Below are 17,239 nucleotides of genomic sequence, written 5' to 3' on the forward strand. Positions count from 1 at the left end.
GTATCCTTTGGATAAATACATAGTAGTGCAATTGCTGGGTAGTTCTATTTTTAGTAGAACTAAAAGGTAGTTCTATTTTTAATCATTTGAGGAACCTCCATACTGTTTTCCACAGTGATTGAACCAGTTTACATTCCCACCGGCAAAAGAGTTCCCCTTTCTCTGCATGAACGCCAACATCTGTTGTTGCTGCTTGACTTGTTAATTTTAGCCATTCTGACTCATGTGAAGTGGTATCTCACTATGGTTTTGATTTGTATTCACCTGATGATGAGTGATATTGAGCATTTTTTCACGGGTCTATTAGCCATCTAGATGTCTTCTTTGGAAAAGTGTCTATTCATGCCTTTTGCCCATTTCTTCACTGGATTCTATGTTTTGGGTGTTGAGTTTGATAAGCTCTTTAAAAATTTTGAATACTAACCCTTTATCTGATATGTCATTTGCAAATATCTTCTCTAATTCTGTCAGTTACTTTTAGTTTTGCCAGGTTTTGGTCTGCCCCCAGGAACATTTACATGACCATGCCACTGCAGAGGCCCTTAGACTGCAGCCAGGTGCCAGCCAACCCTAGAAAAATTTCACATGATCGTGTAGTAGCAGTGGTTCAGGGACTATAGTAATTCACAACATGAATCTGGCCAGGCTTCACAACACCCTAGCAACCTTGCTCCAATACCAGCAAATGTGGCTGTAATCTTGGGTCTGCTGGGACCTTTGTGGGGAGGCTGAATGGCCTCTACTGAATGCCCTCCCGGTAGAGGAATCACCTCTCCCATGTGGCCCTCAGACCCCTTGGACCCCACTGTCTTCTCCTGGGAATTTGCCCTTTACACCAGAGCACTGCCAGTGATTGAGCTGTGGAGTTTCCGACTCTGCACTCCCTTGTTTATAGTCTTTATGGTATTGAAACCCTCTCCTTTCTCCCTTTCTCATTCAGTTTCTTATGGGTGTTTCCCTTCTTTCTCTTTCTCTCCAGCTGCTTTTGACGGGAATGTTTTTCCTGTACTCTCCCCTCTGTCTCCATCTTCTCTCTGGAAACCACAGCTCCCTAACTTCCATGGCTTCTCTTTCCCCTACTTCACCTCTCTGTGCCACATACCTGCTGAGTTCTGTGGCTCAAGTTATGTAGATTTTTGTGTTAGTCCTCAGATCAATTTTCTAGGTGTGCAAAATGGTTTGGTGCTGACCTAGCTGCATTTCAAGGACGAGAGAAGCAGCAAACTGCCATTCTTATTCTAGACTTTTAAATTAAAATTTTCTTCATAGTTCATCCATTTGGTTTCAGTTTCCTTTATGAATATTCTGTGAATTATATATTTTTTTCAATTTACTTAGCTTCATTTCAATTTAAGAGCAAGTATACTGTGAATTTCCATTTGGTTAGATAGTTCTTCCCCATTTCTACTGCTGTTTGTATTTATGAATAGAGAAAGTGCCTTTTGGGTTGCTGATCATGACCTTCACTGAGAAATCAAGGGTCATTTTAAATGAATATACTTAGGGGCACCTGGGTGGCTCAGTGGATTGAGCACCCAACTCTTGATTTCTATTCAGGTCATGATCCCAGGGTCATGGGATCAAGGCCCATTCAGGCTATGTGCTGAGTGTGAAGCCTGCTTAAGATTCTTTCTCTCCCTCTGCCCATCTCCCTTGCTCACACACACACTCTCTCTCTCTCTAAAATAAAAATAAATAGGGCTCAGTCGGTTAAGCATCCGACTTCAGCTCAGGTCATGATCTCGTGGTTCGTGAGTTGGAGCCCCGTGTAGCACTCTGTGCTGACAGCTCAGAGCCTGAAGCCTGCTTTAGATTCTGTGTCTCCCTCTCTCTCTGCCACTTCCCAACTTGTGCTCTCTCTCTCTCTCTCTCAAAAATAAACATTAATAAAATAAAATAACAAAATGAATATACTTACATTTAATATGGGTTTATTTATGATACTTTTCTTTTTACATTTTTATTTAATGTATAAAAGTTAGGAGAAGTGAATAGCCATTTTCTTATATTGGATGATACATGTCAACCTGTGTTCTCCATTGATGTTTGTGATGGTTATTTCTATGTATCAACTTGACTGGGCTACAGTACACAGTTACTTAATCAAACACTACTCTACACCTTTCTGTGAAGGCATTTTGCAGATGTGGGTAACATCTTAATCAGTTGACTTAGGATAAAGGATGTTATCCTCAATGAGGTAGGGGAGACTTACCTGATAAGCTGAAAGCTTTGAGAGCAAAAACTGGAGTTTCTCAGAGAAGAAAAAACACTGCCTCAAACTACAGCATCAACTTCTGCCTGATTTTCCAGCCTGCCAATCTGTCTTATGAATGCAGAACTTATAACTCCCATAATTACATAAGCCAAGTCCTTAAAATTAATTAATTGATTAATATGTAGTCTTGTATATATTAAACAATATAATTATATATGACATTATAAATACCTTCTTTTTCTCTGGAGAATCCTGACTAGTAAAATATTTATAGTTGGTAGTAAAAGAATAAATATACACAGTGAAAGCTGTACTTTCTTCTTCTTGCTGTTTGATATTTCTATTAGCAGTAAGATTACTTGCCTAAAGGAAGAAAATGAAATGGACGCTGACTAGGGTATTCACTGGTTCTAAATATCATGTTAAGTCACAATATTTTCATAGGCACCTTAGGAAAAGCATCACTAATAAAAATTGAATTGTTATACAAATATAAATGATATCAACTTTGGTGCCCTGAAGTGAATATTCATTCTCCTTAGGTGTTAAATTCATAAGTATGTTATCATAATAAATCAAATCTGGATATGGTGAGCGAGAAAAATCTCTTGTTACCTAAATAGGAACTCTGTACTATGCAATAAACACATGCACATGCACACACACACACACACACACACACAGAAACAAATGTTTAAGCTTCTTCATTAATTCATATATTCAATTTGTTCAATGTTGAATATTTACTTTATCTCATCATTGAGAAGATAAAAATACATAAGATCTTGACTCTGATATGTTTATAAATTACTGAAGATTACATTTTATTAGAAATATTGTTTATAAATTTTACTTACTTTTTAGCAATATTAGCAACCAGTTCTTTCAGGATTAAACTAGCTCCAGGAAAAGCTCTGGGCTATGACTAGTTTAAGTACGTAGTGAGGTTTATAAGTAAAATATATTGCTTCCCAACCCTTTTTCTCTCTCAAATTTACCACAAAGATAAAAAGAAGAAAGACAAAGGGAAAAAAAGAATAAGATCCCATGAATCTAAAAGGCATCTACAATCCTTACAGTGAATGAAAACAGAACTCAGATGGAAGAATAGTCAAAATTTTAGCAGAATAGAACAAGGAAAGGTCACATGCCTAAGGAGCCACAGTCCAATGAAAAGTTGTTCTTTATCGCCCCATGGGATCTCAAAAAGGCTCATAAATTGGAAGTGTAAGTCCCCTCTGACCAGTGAGTGAGACACTAGAGGGCAAAGGGGGTTATCTGGATGTCTGAAGAGTGGTTAACCCATTCTCCAACTCTATGTTGGGGAAGATAGGCGGCCACCCCTTCCACCACTCTGTGCCATTAACAGTAAATACAGAGGCCCAGAATCTGGAAGCCAGGCATTGGTGAGCAGGGAAGAAACACAGGTTAAAAGCAAAGAAGGTAAGTCTAAACCTGTAGGGAATAGTGAAACCCTCAGCAAGTTTCCCATCAGCTACAATAGTTTCAGAATCCCTGGAAGGTATCAGAAAGATTCTTCTCAGGTGAAACTGTACAAGTCCTAGAGGAAAGGCTCACAAGAGGCTGAATTTGGGGTATGCTCCGATGAAAAAGCTGAAAAAATGAAACCTAAAATTCATAAACAAAAAACTTGTATGTAAATAGTGCTTCACTTGCAAATTAAAAAAAAAAAAAGTGTCTCACATGTAAATGTGAACAAATGGCGAATAATCACCAGGCATTCAAGGAAAACAGTCAATGAGAATGACAGATCAAAACTTTCTTTTAAAAAGCCTGAAAGAGGCAGATAAAATGTAAGGAACACAGAAAACTTTCAGGAATTGTAAAATATTCTCAGATAAGATACTGCATTCTTAAAACAAGAGCACAGTAACATTTAAAAAATGATGTGAGAAATAACTCTTGGAAATTAAAAATATGATAGCTGAAATTAAAAATTCATTAAAACAGTTGGAAATGCAGTTAAGGGATTTTCCCTAAAGGTAAACTGAAGACAAGAAAAATAGAGAAGAAAATAGTCCTAGATCAGTATGGGATCTTCAACATAAGATTAGATGTTACAGAAAGAGGAAAGGGAAAAAAAGTAGTTGAAAGGAAACTGCCAAAGAAATTATCTCAGAAATGAAATATCTGTATTTCCAGACTAAAAAACTGCCATGGTAATGAAAGAACAGATCTACCCAGATGGTTTTAAATGAAGTCCCAGGACAGCACTATTTTGGACTGTCTTCCTCCTCCAGGATTTACATGTTGAAACCCTACTCCAATACCACAATACCAATAGGTGCTGGTATTAAGAGACGGAGCCTTTGGGAGGTTACTAGAATTTGATGAGGTCATGAGGGTGGAGCCCTCATGAATGGGATTAGTGTCCTTCCATCCTGTATAAAGTCATTGACCTGATAAAATAGGCAGTATCTTTAGTTATTTGGAAATTTAAATGCAAATACAAGAAAGCAAGGACAAAATATTTAAAGTAGTTACCTCCAAGTAGCAAAATGTGGGGAAAATTTGGGAATGGTCAAGGGCATCAAGTGTGCTAATCACACTAATAAGTCCTTTTACCACTATTTGACTTTTTGACTTTGATAAAAATTGAGATTATTTTTTAAAAATAAAATGAAAGAAAAAGGAAGTCTCAGAATACTAAAAGATCAATGTATTTTTTTTTGCTATTGAGTTATCACCTATTATACAATATTCAGACGCTGCTTTTCTGATACCATCTTTCTGCTCATGTGATGTCAGCCCTCTCCTTAAAAATGAGTTAATATATCATATATCTCAGCAAAACCTGTACCCTCACATTTTGGAAGGCATTGAGGTTTCTTTCTTAAAATGAAAGGCAGCTTTTCAACTCAGAATTTTCATTAGGGGAGAAATAATTATCAATCTACAAATCAAAACACAGCACAATTAACAAGTTTTAACTTGCAAGACTTCTGAGTTTTAGAAGCAACTCAAAAGAGCTGGCTCAATTTTTCATTTGTAAATATTATGCATTTGCCACACTAATATGAGTTTTATCTTCCTATGAAAGGCCAAACAGATCTTACTATTACTTATATAAGACTAGTAGTTAAAGGTCTTGGGTGGTTATTTGTATCTAATTTTCAAAGAGGAAGAAATTTTTACAAATCATGAAATGTATAGTGAGAATCAGAGGGGCTTCAGGCCTGCGATGGGGATTATGACCAAGAGTTTCCAGGAACTAATATTTCATTTAAACACGCCCTGCTACTTGTTTACGATGCCTGAATCTTCACATCAATAACATATTAAAAACCTAGCACCAGGAATAAAATATGTTATATTGTTTCTTTTCTCTATTCACTATGTTCTCTTTTAGCAAATCAATATTTCAAAACTTCCTATGGTTCTCGATCTTTTTCATCTTGCTTTTATCCCTAAGGTTTCTCTAAAATTTTCTATCCCTGACACAGACCTATTCTTTTTCTTGTCACTTTAGAAAGGAAGGACTTGAGACAGGAGGGTATTCAAATGTGCCTGACACTCAAGTAACTTAGCAAGCAATATACTGTTGTATTCAAGGCAAGTTTGAATCTTCAATATAAGAAAGAATAACGTAAAACAAGACCACAACTGATTTTAAAAAATAGTCTACATTTTATATTTAGAAGAAAAATGTCTACAACAATTTTTAAAACTGGGCTTTTTGTGTTGGACAACCATCCTCTATTTCTAGGAAATATTCTGCAGTCAGTATACATGCAAAGCAGTCCCATACAGCATCTGTCCTGAAATTGCCTTACAAAAAGAACTAATGTTTAAAATAACCCCTAAGAAGTTAAAGATCCAAAATAATTTAAATCAAAATTCAATTTCAATACCATTAAATAATGGAAATTGGACCAAAAAACTTTGGAAAAGTCTTTATTTTAACCAAAGGCTTTCTTCTGGGACCTGGGTTAGCATGAAACAATATATAAGTCCATCTAAACAATTCTGTTAATAACGCCCTGCTCATCTGTCAATGTTTATATTTAGTAAATTGCATCACCAGCCAACCAGTAGATCCAGTCAGATGCCTGGGAATCAGATTGATTTCTTTCCTCCTTCCAAAAGACCTCCAAATCTTGGTGGTTGTACTTCTTAAATACCCAGTAGGAGCAAGTGTCCCACTGATATCACTATTGTACTAAGCCCCCAATACCCTACTGCACATCCAATAGCCTTACTACATGACTCTGCCCCTGTCCTTTTCACTGAAACCCTTTTAATTTGCCCTGTGGAAAGACGTTAACTCCTTAACATATATTTCAAGACTCTCCATGACTGATTCCACGACCCCATTGTATGTTTTGATATTTGTCTCAATCTGCCCTCTCTTTTCTCATATCAGCTGCACTGGAGCTCCAATATCTTGCTTATTTGCCTTCCTGGAGACTGTTACCACTTCCTCCAATGCTGTTCCCTCTTTCTTTGCCTCATCAGCTCCTATTCGTCATTCAGGTGTTAGTTTAAATGCCATTTCCTCACAGAAGCCTTTGCTGACCCCTGACCTAAATTCACTGAACTCAGTAACCACCTTGTTCACATGCTTACGTTGTGGGTTGGTCTACATTTGCAGCTGTGTGATAGGAGATGTCGGTGGTTTTTAAAAACTAACAAATTTAAAAATGAGAAAATGCTATATTCATTATTTATGAAAACTGAGGAAAACTCAATTATCAATTTCAATTATACATTTGGGGATAGCTAACAAAACACTAATGTGAGGTCTAAAATTTGCTGCGACTTCCATTTTTTGTCATATTAAAAAATGAACATGCTGTTGTCTCAATTTTTTGTAGTATTAAAATATAATCACTACTTAAGTGAAATTCCTTACCTGTACCTTTAATTCAGATGAATTAATCAATTTCTAGTTAAATACTTAACATGCCACATAATTTAACATGTGGTTCTAAAACACATAAGTTTTTTCATATTTATATAAGTGACCAACAATATGTATAGGAACAGAGATAAACAGAATTTGAGATGTTCATGGGACAACCTTTGACCAAACATTTTTACATACTTTTTTTCTCGTGTATTGTATATAGTACCTTAATACCATCTTATTTCATTCTCAAAACAACTCTAAGAGGTAGGCAAAAGAGGTATCATTATCCCCTTTGCAAAGACACAGTTTAAATGGTTCACCCAAAGTTACCACCTACCAAAGTTAATGACCCAACGTTAGAATCCAGGACTTTGATTGCAAATACAGAACTCTTTGCTCCATGTGCTATAATCTTGAAAACTCCACATGCAATACCTTGAAAACTCAAGGTATTAATTCCTTTAGGGTAACAATGCTCTCTCGAGCTTTTCCTATTTTTAAATGCAAATAATCCTATCTAAATTACATATTAAAACATACTTATGTGTGAATTATTTTGTCACATCATTTCCCTTAAGTCAGAGGGACTTTCAGCTAATAGGATTTATGACCAGTGATGGGTAGTTGAGAAAAAAAAAAGAAAAAAAGAAAAAAAAGAAAAGGCATCACAAAAATACTAGTAAGGAATACATTAAAGGAACTTTGTATCTTTGTCACTTTGTAGGCCACGTCCATACAAGAAAGCCCCTTTCAAACAAATTAAACTCTATCCTAAAAAGTAGTTCTTTTCTGACCATGTTTAACTGACAGAGATAGAAATGAATTAGTAGGTTAATCTGTCTGCATCTGAAAATTACAGCAATTTACATTTGGATAGCACCACACAATTTACAATATATATTTATATATATTATTCAATTTGATCCTTGTACCAACTAAGTGGTTTACTTATTTATAGATGAGAATCTGTCAGCAGGTTCAAAAGACAAGTCAGGACAGTGTCCCATTCTTCAAACTTTAAAGAGCCTCTTTCCCAAACCCCACAATGCTCATACTTATAGAGCATCATTCTGTTTTTTAAATTTTATTTATTTTGAGAGGGGGTGAGAGAACCCCAAGCAGGCTCTGCGATGTCAGTGTGAAGCCGGATGTGGGGCTCCATGAAGGGGCTTGATCTCATGAACTGTGAGATCATGACCTAAACCGAAACCAAGACTGTCACTAAATGACAGAGCCACCCAGGTGCCCCCATAGAGCATCATTCTTAGTGAATACTTACATTTCATCACAGCTTGAATTTCATAAACAGGCTTGAGAATCAGAGCACCGTAAAAGCCTTTAGGAAATGGATTTGTTAAATCCCACTTATTTGAAAAACCTGTAAGTTTCACAGTTCGTGTTCGGTTCTTCGGTATCTTCCATTCGACAATCTCCTTTAGGGTATAAATATGTTCATCTTCACACTCATAGAATTCTCCTTCTTGTGACAAAGGCAAGGTAAATGAGTGATTTTGATGATTCCTTACCACTCCACAGTTCACCATTATTTCTCCATTGATCTCTTCAACTGAGTTGAGCATGATTTGCTCACCGTGCTTTATAATGAGATTTTCTAGTTTTACATCCTTCTGATGATAGAAGGAAGGATGCCCTAGTCTACTTGATCCAATATGAATGGTCCTCGTAATTTCTTCCATAGTAAGGTATGGAGTTTTATCAGCCACAATCTTAAAAAGACCTAAGAACAGAAGAATTATGCAAATTAAAGAGAGTTCCTACAAGGCAAGTTCTCATAAGAAAATCACAGTGAGAGAGTTACAAAACAAGTGCAGTGTCCTTTATTAAAAAGTGATGTATCTGTTTTAATCCTGAATACTCTAGGTAAAATTGTAACGTATTGTCTGTAGATTACTGGATTGTCAGATCCAGGCAACATAAGTAAAAACAAGGGAAAATATCTTGAAATAGAAAAGCCTCTGTTCTTAGAAATGGGAAATAGGAATGAGATATTGACTGGCTGTATACCAACTATGTGTGTGATCTTGAGGAAGGCATTTAATCTCTCAAGATCACACTTTCTGTTTTTAAGTTTTAAATTGGGAGGATTGGATTAGGTTGGTGTTTCCATAAATACATTTCCTGAACCTAACAAAATTAAAAGATATTCAGGAGAAAACTGTTTCATGGTCAAATTAACAATTACAAAGTTATATACCTGGAACTAGACAGTGGTGATGGTTATATACCATCATGAATGTACTTAATGACACTGAATTGTACATTCTTAAATGGTAAATTTTATGTTGTGTATTTTACCACAATAAAAAGTACCTACATACTTCCAATTAAAGACTTCTCAGAAACTTTAGATGCATTGTAACTCACAAGAAGAGACTGTAACATGCAGGATTTTGCAAATTTCTTTTATTATGAAACTCTTGGGGAAAGATCCATAATAAATTATAACATATTATATCATGATATATTGGTGCACCATATAACTCTCCTTGGAAAATGCCTGGTTAGGTAGTTGTTCTGGATTGATACTCTTGGTTATATATCATTCTTCTGATTGCCTCTGCAATTTTGCCATTGTTTCACTATTAAAAATTTCTTCCTCTAATACTATTAGGACAGTCACTAATATGATGAAATTTTTACTGTTTAAGGTATAGCTTTTTAAGCTTGAATGTTTAATTCTCCTCTTTGAATTACTTTTATTTTATGGGCACATCTGCTTTGTAGCACTTACGGAAATGTATTTACTGAAAAGATTATAAAAAATTCCAGAGAAAATATGAGCAAAGCAAAAATTAGGTAACTGCCTTCTTAACACGAAACTAACGATAATATGATACACTAGCACAAACTAAGAAGATAGTGAGATTATCTTAGTAGATACTCATTAGACAATTAGACAATCTTACTAGAATTCAATATAGCTTGGAAAAATAGTTTAATAGTTAGTCAATAAATATGTTCTAATTAAATTCATCTATATATCAAATCATTATTAACCAGACTATAATGTCTCATGTCTATTCTGGGTTACTACACAAAGATTTACGATCAGTTATTTTTGTAGCTGATCTTTGCTCAAACAAAAACAGGATTTGGGTTATTTTTAGAAATAAACTTCCAAACAAGTGTGTGTGATGCATCCTGGCAGTAAGTAAGGTAGCATGTGCAATCTGTCCTGCAAAGCTTCAGAAATTGACTAGGGTTCATTCACTGTATGTTGTGCTTGGAGACAGTAAGGCAAAGAAACATTTACTTTGAAGGAACTTCTTATTTTATTATATCTTGTATCACAGAAAATCCAATAAAAGAATATTCTTGAATTCTGCACAATAAATGAATTTTCATGTATGCATGTGTATGCACGTGCACACATATGTTTAATCTTACTTGGCTATACATGAAGATTTCTGAGTCTACAATCATTATCACGGTATAGAAAATTCAGCTATTTTTGTGAAATGTTAAAAAAATAGCTACGAGAATCTCATAAATGGTAGAGACACATAGTTTTATTTCTATCCTAGATATATTGATGACATAAGTCACAGAAGAATTAATTCAGCATCTTCTTTCTTGGGGAATTGGGTTCACCTAAGGTAATAACAGACCTAAAATGTTATGAAGTAGAAAAAGCCTGGAACCCTAAGGGCCACCATTATTTCAAGTTAATCACATACTTCAGAGCTGTCTTGTTGAATGTCTCTACTGCAAGAAAAATCTATCTATGAATCTCTGTGTGTTTCCCTTACATGATGATTAAGTACACAGTTTAGCATACTAAGTGGTAGAAACAGGAAAATAACTTCGATTAATTTATTTCTTCATCTACTATTGTAGTCAATCCAAAGAGTTCTTCCTTATAAATAGCACTAAATACCATATAAACCATGTCAAATATATATATATATATATATATATATATATATATATATATTTCACAGTAAACTGAAGCACCATAAGCTTTAAATTTCATCAATTTTCTTACATCTTATTCACAAAGAGTACAAAAGTTTTACACTGGACAAAATATAATTTGCTTCCTAGAAAACAAAAACAAAAACTAAAAACCCCCACCACAACAACAACAAAAAAAACAACACACATTTCAGAAGCTGAATGATCATTAGGGTAATTATAAAATAAGCCAGTGTGTAACCTTCATAAAGTAAGCTAGGAAGCAGAAAGACAATATATTTCAATTTCCAAATTTGATTGTCATCTATTAAAATGTATATTATTATTTTTAAATTAAGAAAAATTATCCATAAAGAGCATGCACTTGAGAAACAAAAATTATAAGGAAGTACAATTAATTGATCTATTGAAAGTCAGCTTTAAGTGAATTTAGTCTTTTTTTTTTTAATGTTTTTATTTATTTTTAAGAGAGAGAGAGACAGAGCATGAGCAGGGGAAGGGCAGAGAGAGAGACACAGAATCTGAAGCAGGCTCCAGGCTCTGAGCTGTCAGCACAGAGCCCAACGCTGGGCTGGAACTCACAGACTGCGAGATCATGACCTGAGCTGAAGTCGCTCAACCGACTCAGCCACCCAAGCACCCCAAGTGAATTTAGTCCTTAAGATCTTTTCTCTGAGTCTTAAGGTTTTGGAGAGTTTATAATTTTAACCAGTTCTTAATGATCCACAAGTATTATTAATACTAACAGTAATAACTGAAATTTGTTTAGAAATTTACAAGTTTGAATGATTTAAAAAAAATTTTTTAACGTTTATTCATCTTTGAGAGAGAGAGACAGAGCATGAGCGGTGAAGTGGCAGAGAAATGGGGACACAGAATCCGAAGTAGGCTCCAGGCTCCTAGGTGCCAGCACAGAGCCCCACACGGGCCTCAAACTCACAAACTGTGAGATCATGACCTGAGCCAAAGTCGGATGCTCAATTGACTGAGCCACCCAGGTGCCCCTTGAATGATTTTTTTTTTATGAATCATTTATCCTGACAAAAATACTTTAAGGACAATAAAACAAACGTTATTATTGAAGGATATAAAAATAGTCATGATTTTCATAGTCATGGCTCTAGAATCTCAAATCAGACCTTTGACATCCAAGTCTTATGCTTTTGCCACCACACAAGGCTGCCTCCCTGTCTTGCATATAACGTACAAGGACATTGCTCAGAAAAACACGTTTATTCAAGTTGGCAAACTATTTATATGGGTCTTGTGAGCCAGTCTTCCCTTTCTAGACCCTTCTTCTTCTTACCCAGCGTAAGAAGAGCAAGAATAACTTCCTGGTTCACTGTGTACAATTTATGCTTATCAGATGTTTTTCTACTTTTTTTTTTTATCATCAATAAATGGGTGTAATTTTAAAAATTAAAATTTCCAACTATATATAACAATATTTTTTAATATACACAAAATCATTATAAAGATTTCACAATCTTTTTCATAGACTAATCTCTAGCTTGCTTTCCAAGTTCGAACCAAATGTATTCCCTCCATCCCTGAGATAAGGAATCTTACAGTGAACTTTGCCTACTAATTCTCTGAAAGTAATGGCCCAACATAGTGTAAATAATCAGATAGTCTGTTCTGTAAAAGCTTGGATGTATTCTAGTCGTTAATTGCCACATCCCCAATTCCACATCCTATGGTTCCCTCTTCCCTGTATTATCTAAGAGATTAAAAATTAACATTTGGTAACCACTGTAAAAATTTTTTTCCCACTCACTCAAACACACTATTTATTTTGTTAAGGTCAAGCAGGATGATCTGTTGAGAGGTTAGTGGGAAGTGTCCAGCATGAAATATATATGCATTTTCCACAGTGGACTACAGGACAAAAGCCACAGGCAATACCCCTGACTGAAATTTCGCTCTATAGAGCTAAGCTATGACAAAGGGGGGGAAGAATCAGCCACCATCTAAGAATGCCAAGGGCAAAATATTAGCACCAGATTGTTGTTGTATGTGGTAATATAGCTATGTTATGCACAAAGTTATGGACATTGACTCACTGGAATCTTTGGTTCCCCACTAACCAGTCATTTAACAGGCAAACAGGGGAATGCACAGGATAGTAGTGATTACATGTGCTTTGCTGAAAGGATAAAGGGCACTATATGTTGCTATATATAAAAGAAAGTCCTCAAAAGACCTCAAAAGACTAGATACAGACACATTCTATTATTCATATTTTACATATTTACCATGGAAATGATCACAATACTGTATTTGAGGGGAAAGAAACTTAACCAGAGATGTGAAAGACCTATACTGTGAAACTATAAAAGAGCAATGAAAAAAATTTCAAGACATCACAAAGAAATAGAAAGACATTCCATGCTCATAATTTGGAAGAACAAATATGTTGTTAAAATGTGTATACTACCCAAAGCAATCTACAGATTTAATGCAATCTCTATTAAAATACCCAACATCATTTTTCTCAGAACCAAAACAAACAATCCTGAAATTTCTATGGAACCACAAAAGACCTCAAATAGCCAAAGCAATCTTTAAAAAGAAAAGCAAAACTGGAGGTATCACAATTTCAGACTTCATTTTATATTATAAAGAAGTAGTAGTTAAAACAGTGTGGCATAAAAATAGACACATAGAGCAATGGAACAGAATAGAAAACCCAGAAATAAACCCACAATTATATGATCAATTAATCTTCAACAAGGGAGGAACGAATGTTCAATGGGAAAAAGACAGTCTCTTCACCAAATGGTGTTGGGAGAACTGGACAGCTACATGCAAAAAGAATGAAATGAGACCACTTTCTTTCACCATACACAATGATAAACTCTAAATGGATTAAAGACCTAAAAGTGAGACCTGAAACCGTAAAAACCCTTCATGAGAACATAGGCAGTAATGTCTCTGACATTGGCCATACTAAGATTTTTCTAGATATGTCCCCTAAGGCAAGAGAAGTAAAAGTAAAAATAAACTACTGGGACTACATCAAAATAAAAAGTTTCTGCATAGAGAAAGAAACAATTGACAAAACTAAAAGCAACCTATGGAATAGGAGAAGATGTTTGCAAATGACATTTCTTATAAAGGGTTAGAATCTAAAATATATAAAGAACTTATACAACTGAACACCCCCAAACCAAATAATCAATTAAAACTGGGCAGAAAACATGAACAGACATTTCTCCAAAGAAGACATACAAATGCCTAACACACATGTAAAGATGCTCAACATTGCTCATCATCAGGGAAATAAAAGTCAAAACTACAATGAGATATCACTTCCCTCCCGTCAGAATGGCTAATATCAAAAACACAAGAAACAGAAGTGCTGGGAGGAAATGGAGAAAGGGGAACTCTCTTGTATTGTTGGTGGGAATGCAAACTGGTGCAGCCACTGTGGAAGACAGTATGAAGGTTCCTCAAAAAGTTAAAAATAGAACTACCATATGATTCAGGAATTGCACTACTGGATACTTACCCCCAAAATATAAAAATACTAATTCAAAGGGATACATGCACCCCTATGTTTATAGCAGCACTATTTTCTTTTTTTTTTTTTTTTTTTTTTTTTTCTGGGTGGCTCAGTCGGTTAAGCTTCTTTTTTTTTTTTTTTTATGAAATTTATTGACAAATTGGTTTCCATACAACACCCAGTGCTCATCCCAAAAGGTGCCCTCCTCAATACCCATCACCCACCCTCCCCTCCCTCCCACCCCCCATCAACCCTCAGTTTGTTCTCAGTTTTTAACAGTCTCTTATGCTTTGGCTCTCTCCCACTCTAACCTCTTTTTTTTTTTTTTTCCTTCCCCTCCCCCATGGGTTCCTGTTAAGTTTCTCAGGATCCACATAAGAGTGAAACCATATGGTATCTGTCTTTCTCTGTATGGCTTATTTCACTTAGCATTACACTCTCCAGTTCCATCCACGTTGCTACAAAAGGCCATATTTCATTTTTTCTCATTGCCACATAGTATTCCATTGTGTATATAAACCACAATTTCTTTATCCATTCATCAGTTGATGGACATTTAGGCTCTTTCCATAATTTGGCTATTGTTGAGAGTGCTATAGCAGCACTATTTTCAATAGCCAAATTATGGAAGCAGCCCAAGTGTCCAAAAATAAATGAATGGATAAAGAAGGTGTGGTGTGTGTGTGTGTGTGTGTGTGTATTATTCAGCCATGAAAAAGAGTGAAATCTGCCATTTGCAACAAGAATAGAGCTAGAGAGTATAAGGCTAAATCAAATAAGCCAGTCAGAGAAAGACAAATATCATTATGATTTCATTCATATGTGGAATTTAAGAAAGAAAACAAACAGACAAAAGAAAAAGAGAGAGAAAGAGAAAAACCACAAAACAGACTCTTGTCTATGGAGAACAAATTGATGGTTATCAGAGGGGAGGTGAGTGGCGGATGGGGGAAATATGTGCTGGGGATTAAAGAGTACACTTATCATGAAGAAAAAAAAGTAAACAAAATAATGAAAAAACAAACAACCGCCCCGAAATAAGATTATTGAAATATGCAGCTTAGAATGTGCTAGAAATGTACACGTATATTTAATTTGCACAATTGCAATATGAGGTAGCTACAAATAAAACACCAACACTTCACAGATAAAAAAGGACATGAAAGTTTGAAAAAGATACCATAAGTCCTCTATCGTCACATAGCTCACATGATACACAGTAGGTTTTTGTGTCTCCAAAGGTCAAGGGCTTAATCACAGAGTTACACATTTCAATCTTTCATTATTATTGTAAATGATAAATTGTTTGCCCAGCCTTTCATTAGCTAACAGGGAAGGTTTCAAAGGTGGATGTCCACCCTCCTTCTGGGTACAGAAAATCTTAGCACTTTTAAAATCAAGCAACATAAGAAAGTGAACTTCACCGATATTTAAGATGTTGATTGGCACTAGTCTCATCTGTCCATGTTTCAGATGGCCAGGTGCTTGTAGGTGTAGGTGAGGCCTCTGGGGGAGGCCCAGGGATTATGCAAAGCGAAGGGATTGACAGTGCTGCCCACACAAATTCACGTACTCCCAGGGTGCTGCAGGTCACGCAGCCATATATAAGTGGGTGTTCAGAATATATTATTGTAGTTTCTAAAGAAAGTAATCCTCACAAAATGGGTAAATGCCTTCAAACATTTCCTGCAAAGAAACTATGTATTGAAAACAAACTAATACAAACACAGGTGAACAACGAAGAAATGATGGATTTGACATTTCTACTCCCACTTAAGCGTTTTCTGCAGCCATGTTATGAGCTAAAACAATGATAGACTAGTTTAATGAAATATGAAAAGTAGCTGAAACTCCTTTAACATCTCAAAGTTACTAAAATGTGGACTCACGTCCACTATCATTACAAAGAAATTTGCCTTTGAAATACAGGTAAGGATATGTCAAATACACACACACAATTTTGAATAAATAGGTATTTAAGATGTATGTTCAAAACTTTCTAATAAACTGAGCTATGTGAAGAAGATCTGGAGAGGAAGCAGACTGCTGTATATTTTGATTATGGGTCTTATCTCTGTGCCAATAATGCAAAGTGTGTCTCATTTATTTTTGTGGGCATGTGCTTCCACCTCTTTAAGAATTTTAACAAAAAAAAAAAAAAAAGAATTTTAACTGCACTCTGTTCTGCGGTCAAATTCCTAAGCATCCCTGTTATTTTATACTTTCCTGAGTAGATTTCCCTTTTTACATGCTTCCTGTGGCTTTTCTATCATTTTGTTATATTTCCAAGATAATTTTTAGGTCAGCATATCCTACAAAAACTATCTTTCTCAAGACTATCCCAAATCCAGTATTTCCACAAGAAATTCTAGCTCTGGTACCTCTATTCAGCTTCAGAATGAAATGGGTGCATAAAATACATTATCAAAGCAAAAACTCAAAATCCTTGAGCAAAGGATTGAAATTAATAATAATAATAACAATGTCCAAACTGTGAGAAAATTGTCCAGATTACTCAGAGCCAATTATAGGATTAGTAAACATCAGCAACTAATGAGTGACCCCAAAAGTCTTTAGAGAAGACAGAAGAACCTTGCTAGAAGGGCAGAAACAAGAAATGTGAAGGAAAGTCAAAGTTTAAGGTAACAAAATTTTGCATAGTAATTTACTGAGTATTTGAGAGAGGGGGAGCCATATCAAAGACAGTGAC

The 17,239-nt window shown here is 35.4% G+C and overlaps 1 protein-coding gene across 1 annotated transcript in view; it reads right to left on the minus strand.

The window, feature by feature from the left end:
* Window positions 1-17,239, minus strand: part of THEMIS (thymocyte selection associated) — a 180,126-nt gene that overhangs the window by 93,911 nt on the left and 68,976 nt on the right. Inside the window, exon 3 of the mRNA XM_030316302.1 lies at window positions 8,368-8,826. Coding sequence (XP_030172162.1) covers window positions 8,368-8,826 — 459 coding nt within the window. The remainder of the gene's footprint in view (window positions 1-8,367; window positions 8,827-17,239) is intronic.

Source organism: Lynx canadensis, chromosome B2, assembly GCF_007474595.2.
Source record: "Lynx canadensis isolate LIC74 chromosome B2, mLynCan4.pri.v2, whole genome shotgun sequence".
Classification (NCBI taxonomy): Eukaryota; Metazoa; Chordata; class Mammalia; order Carnivora; family Felidae; genus Lynx; species Lynx canadensis.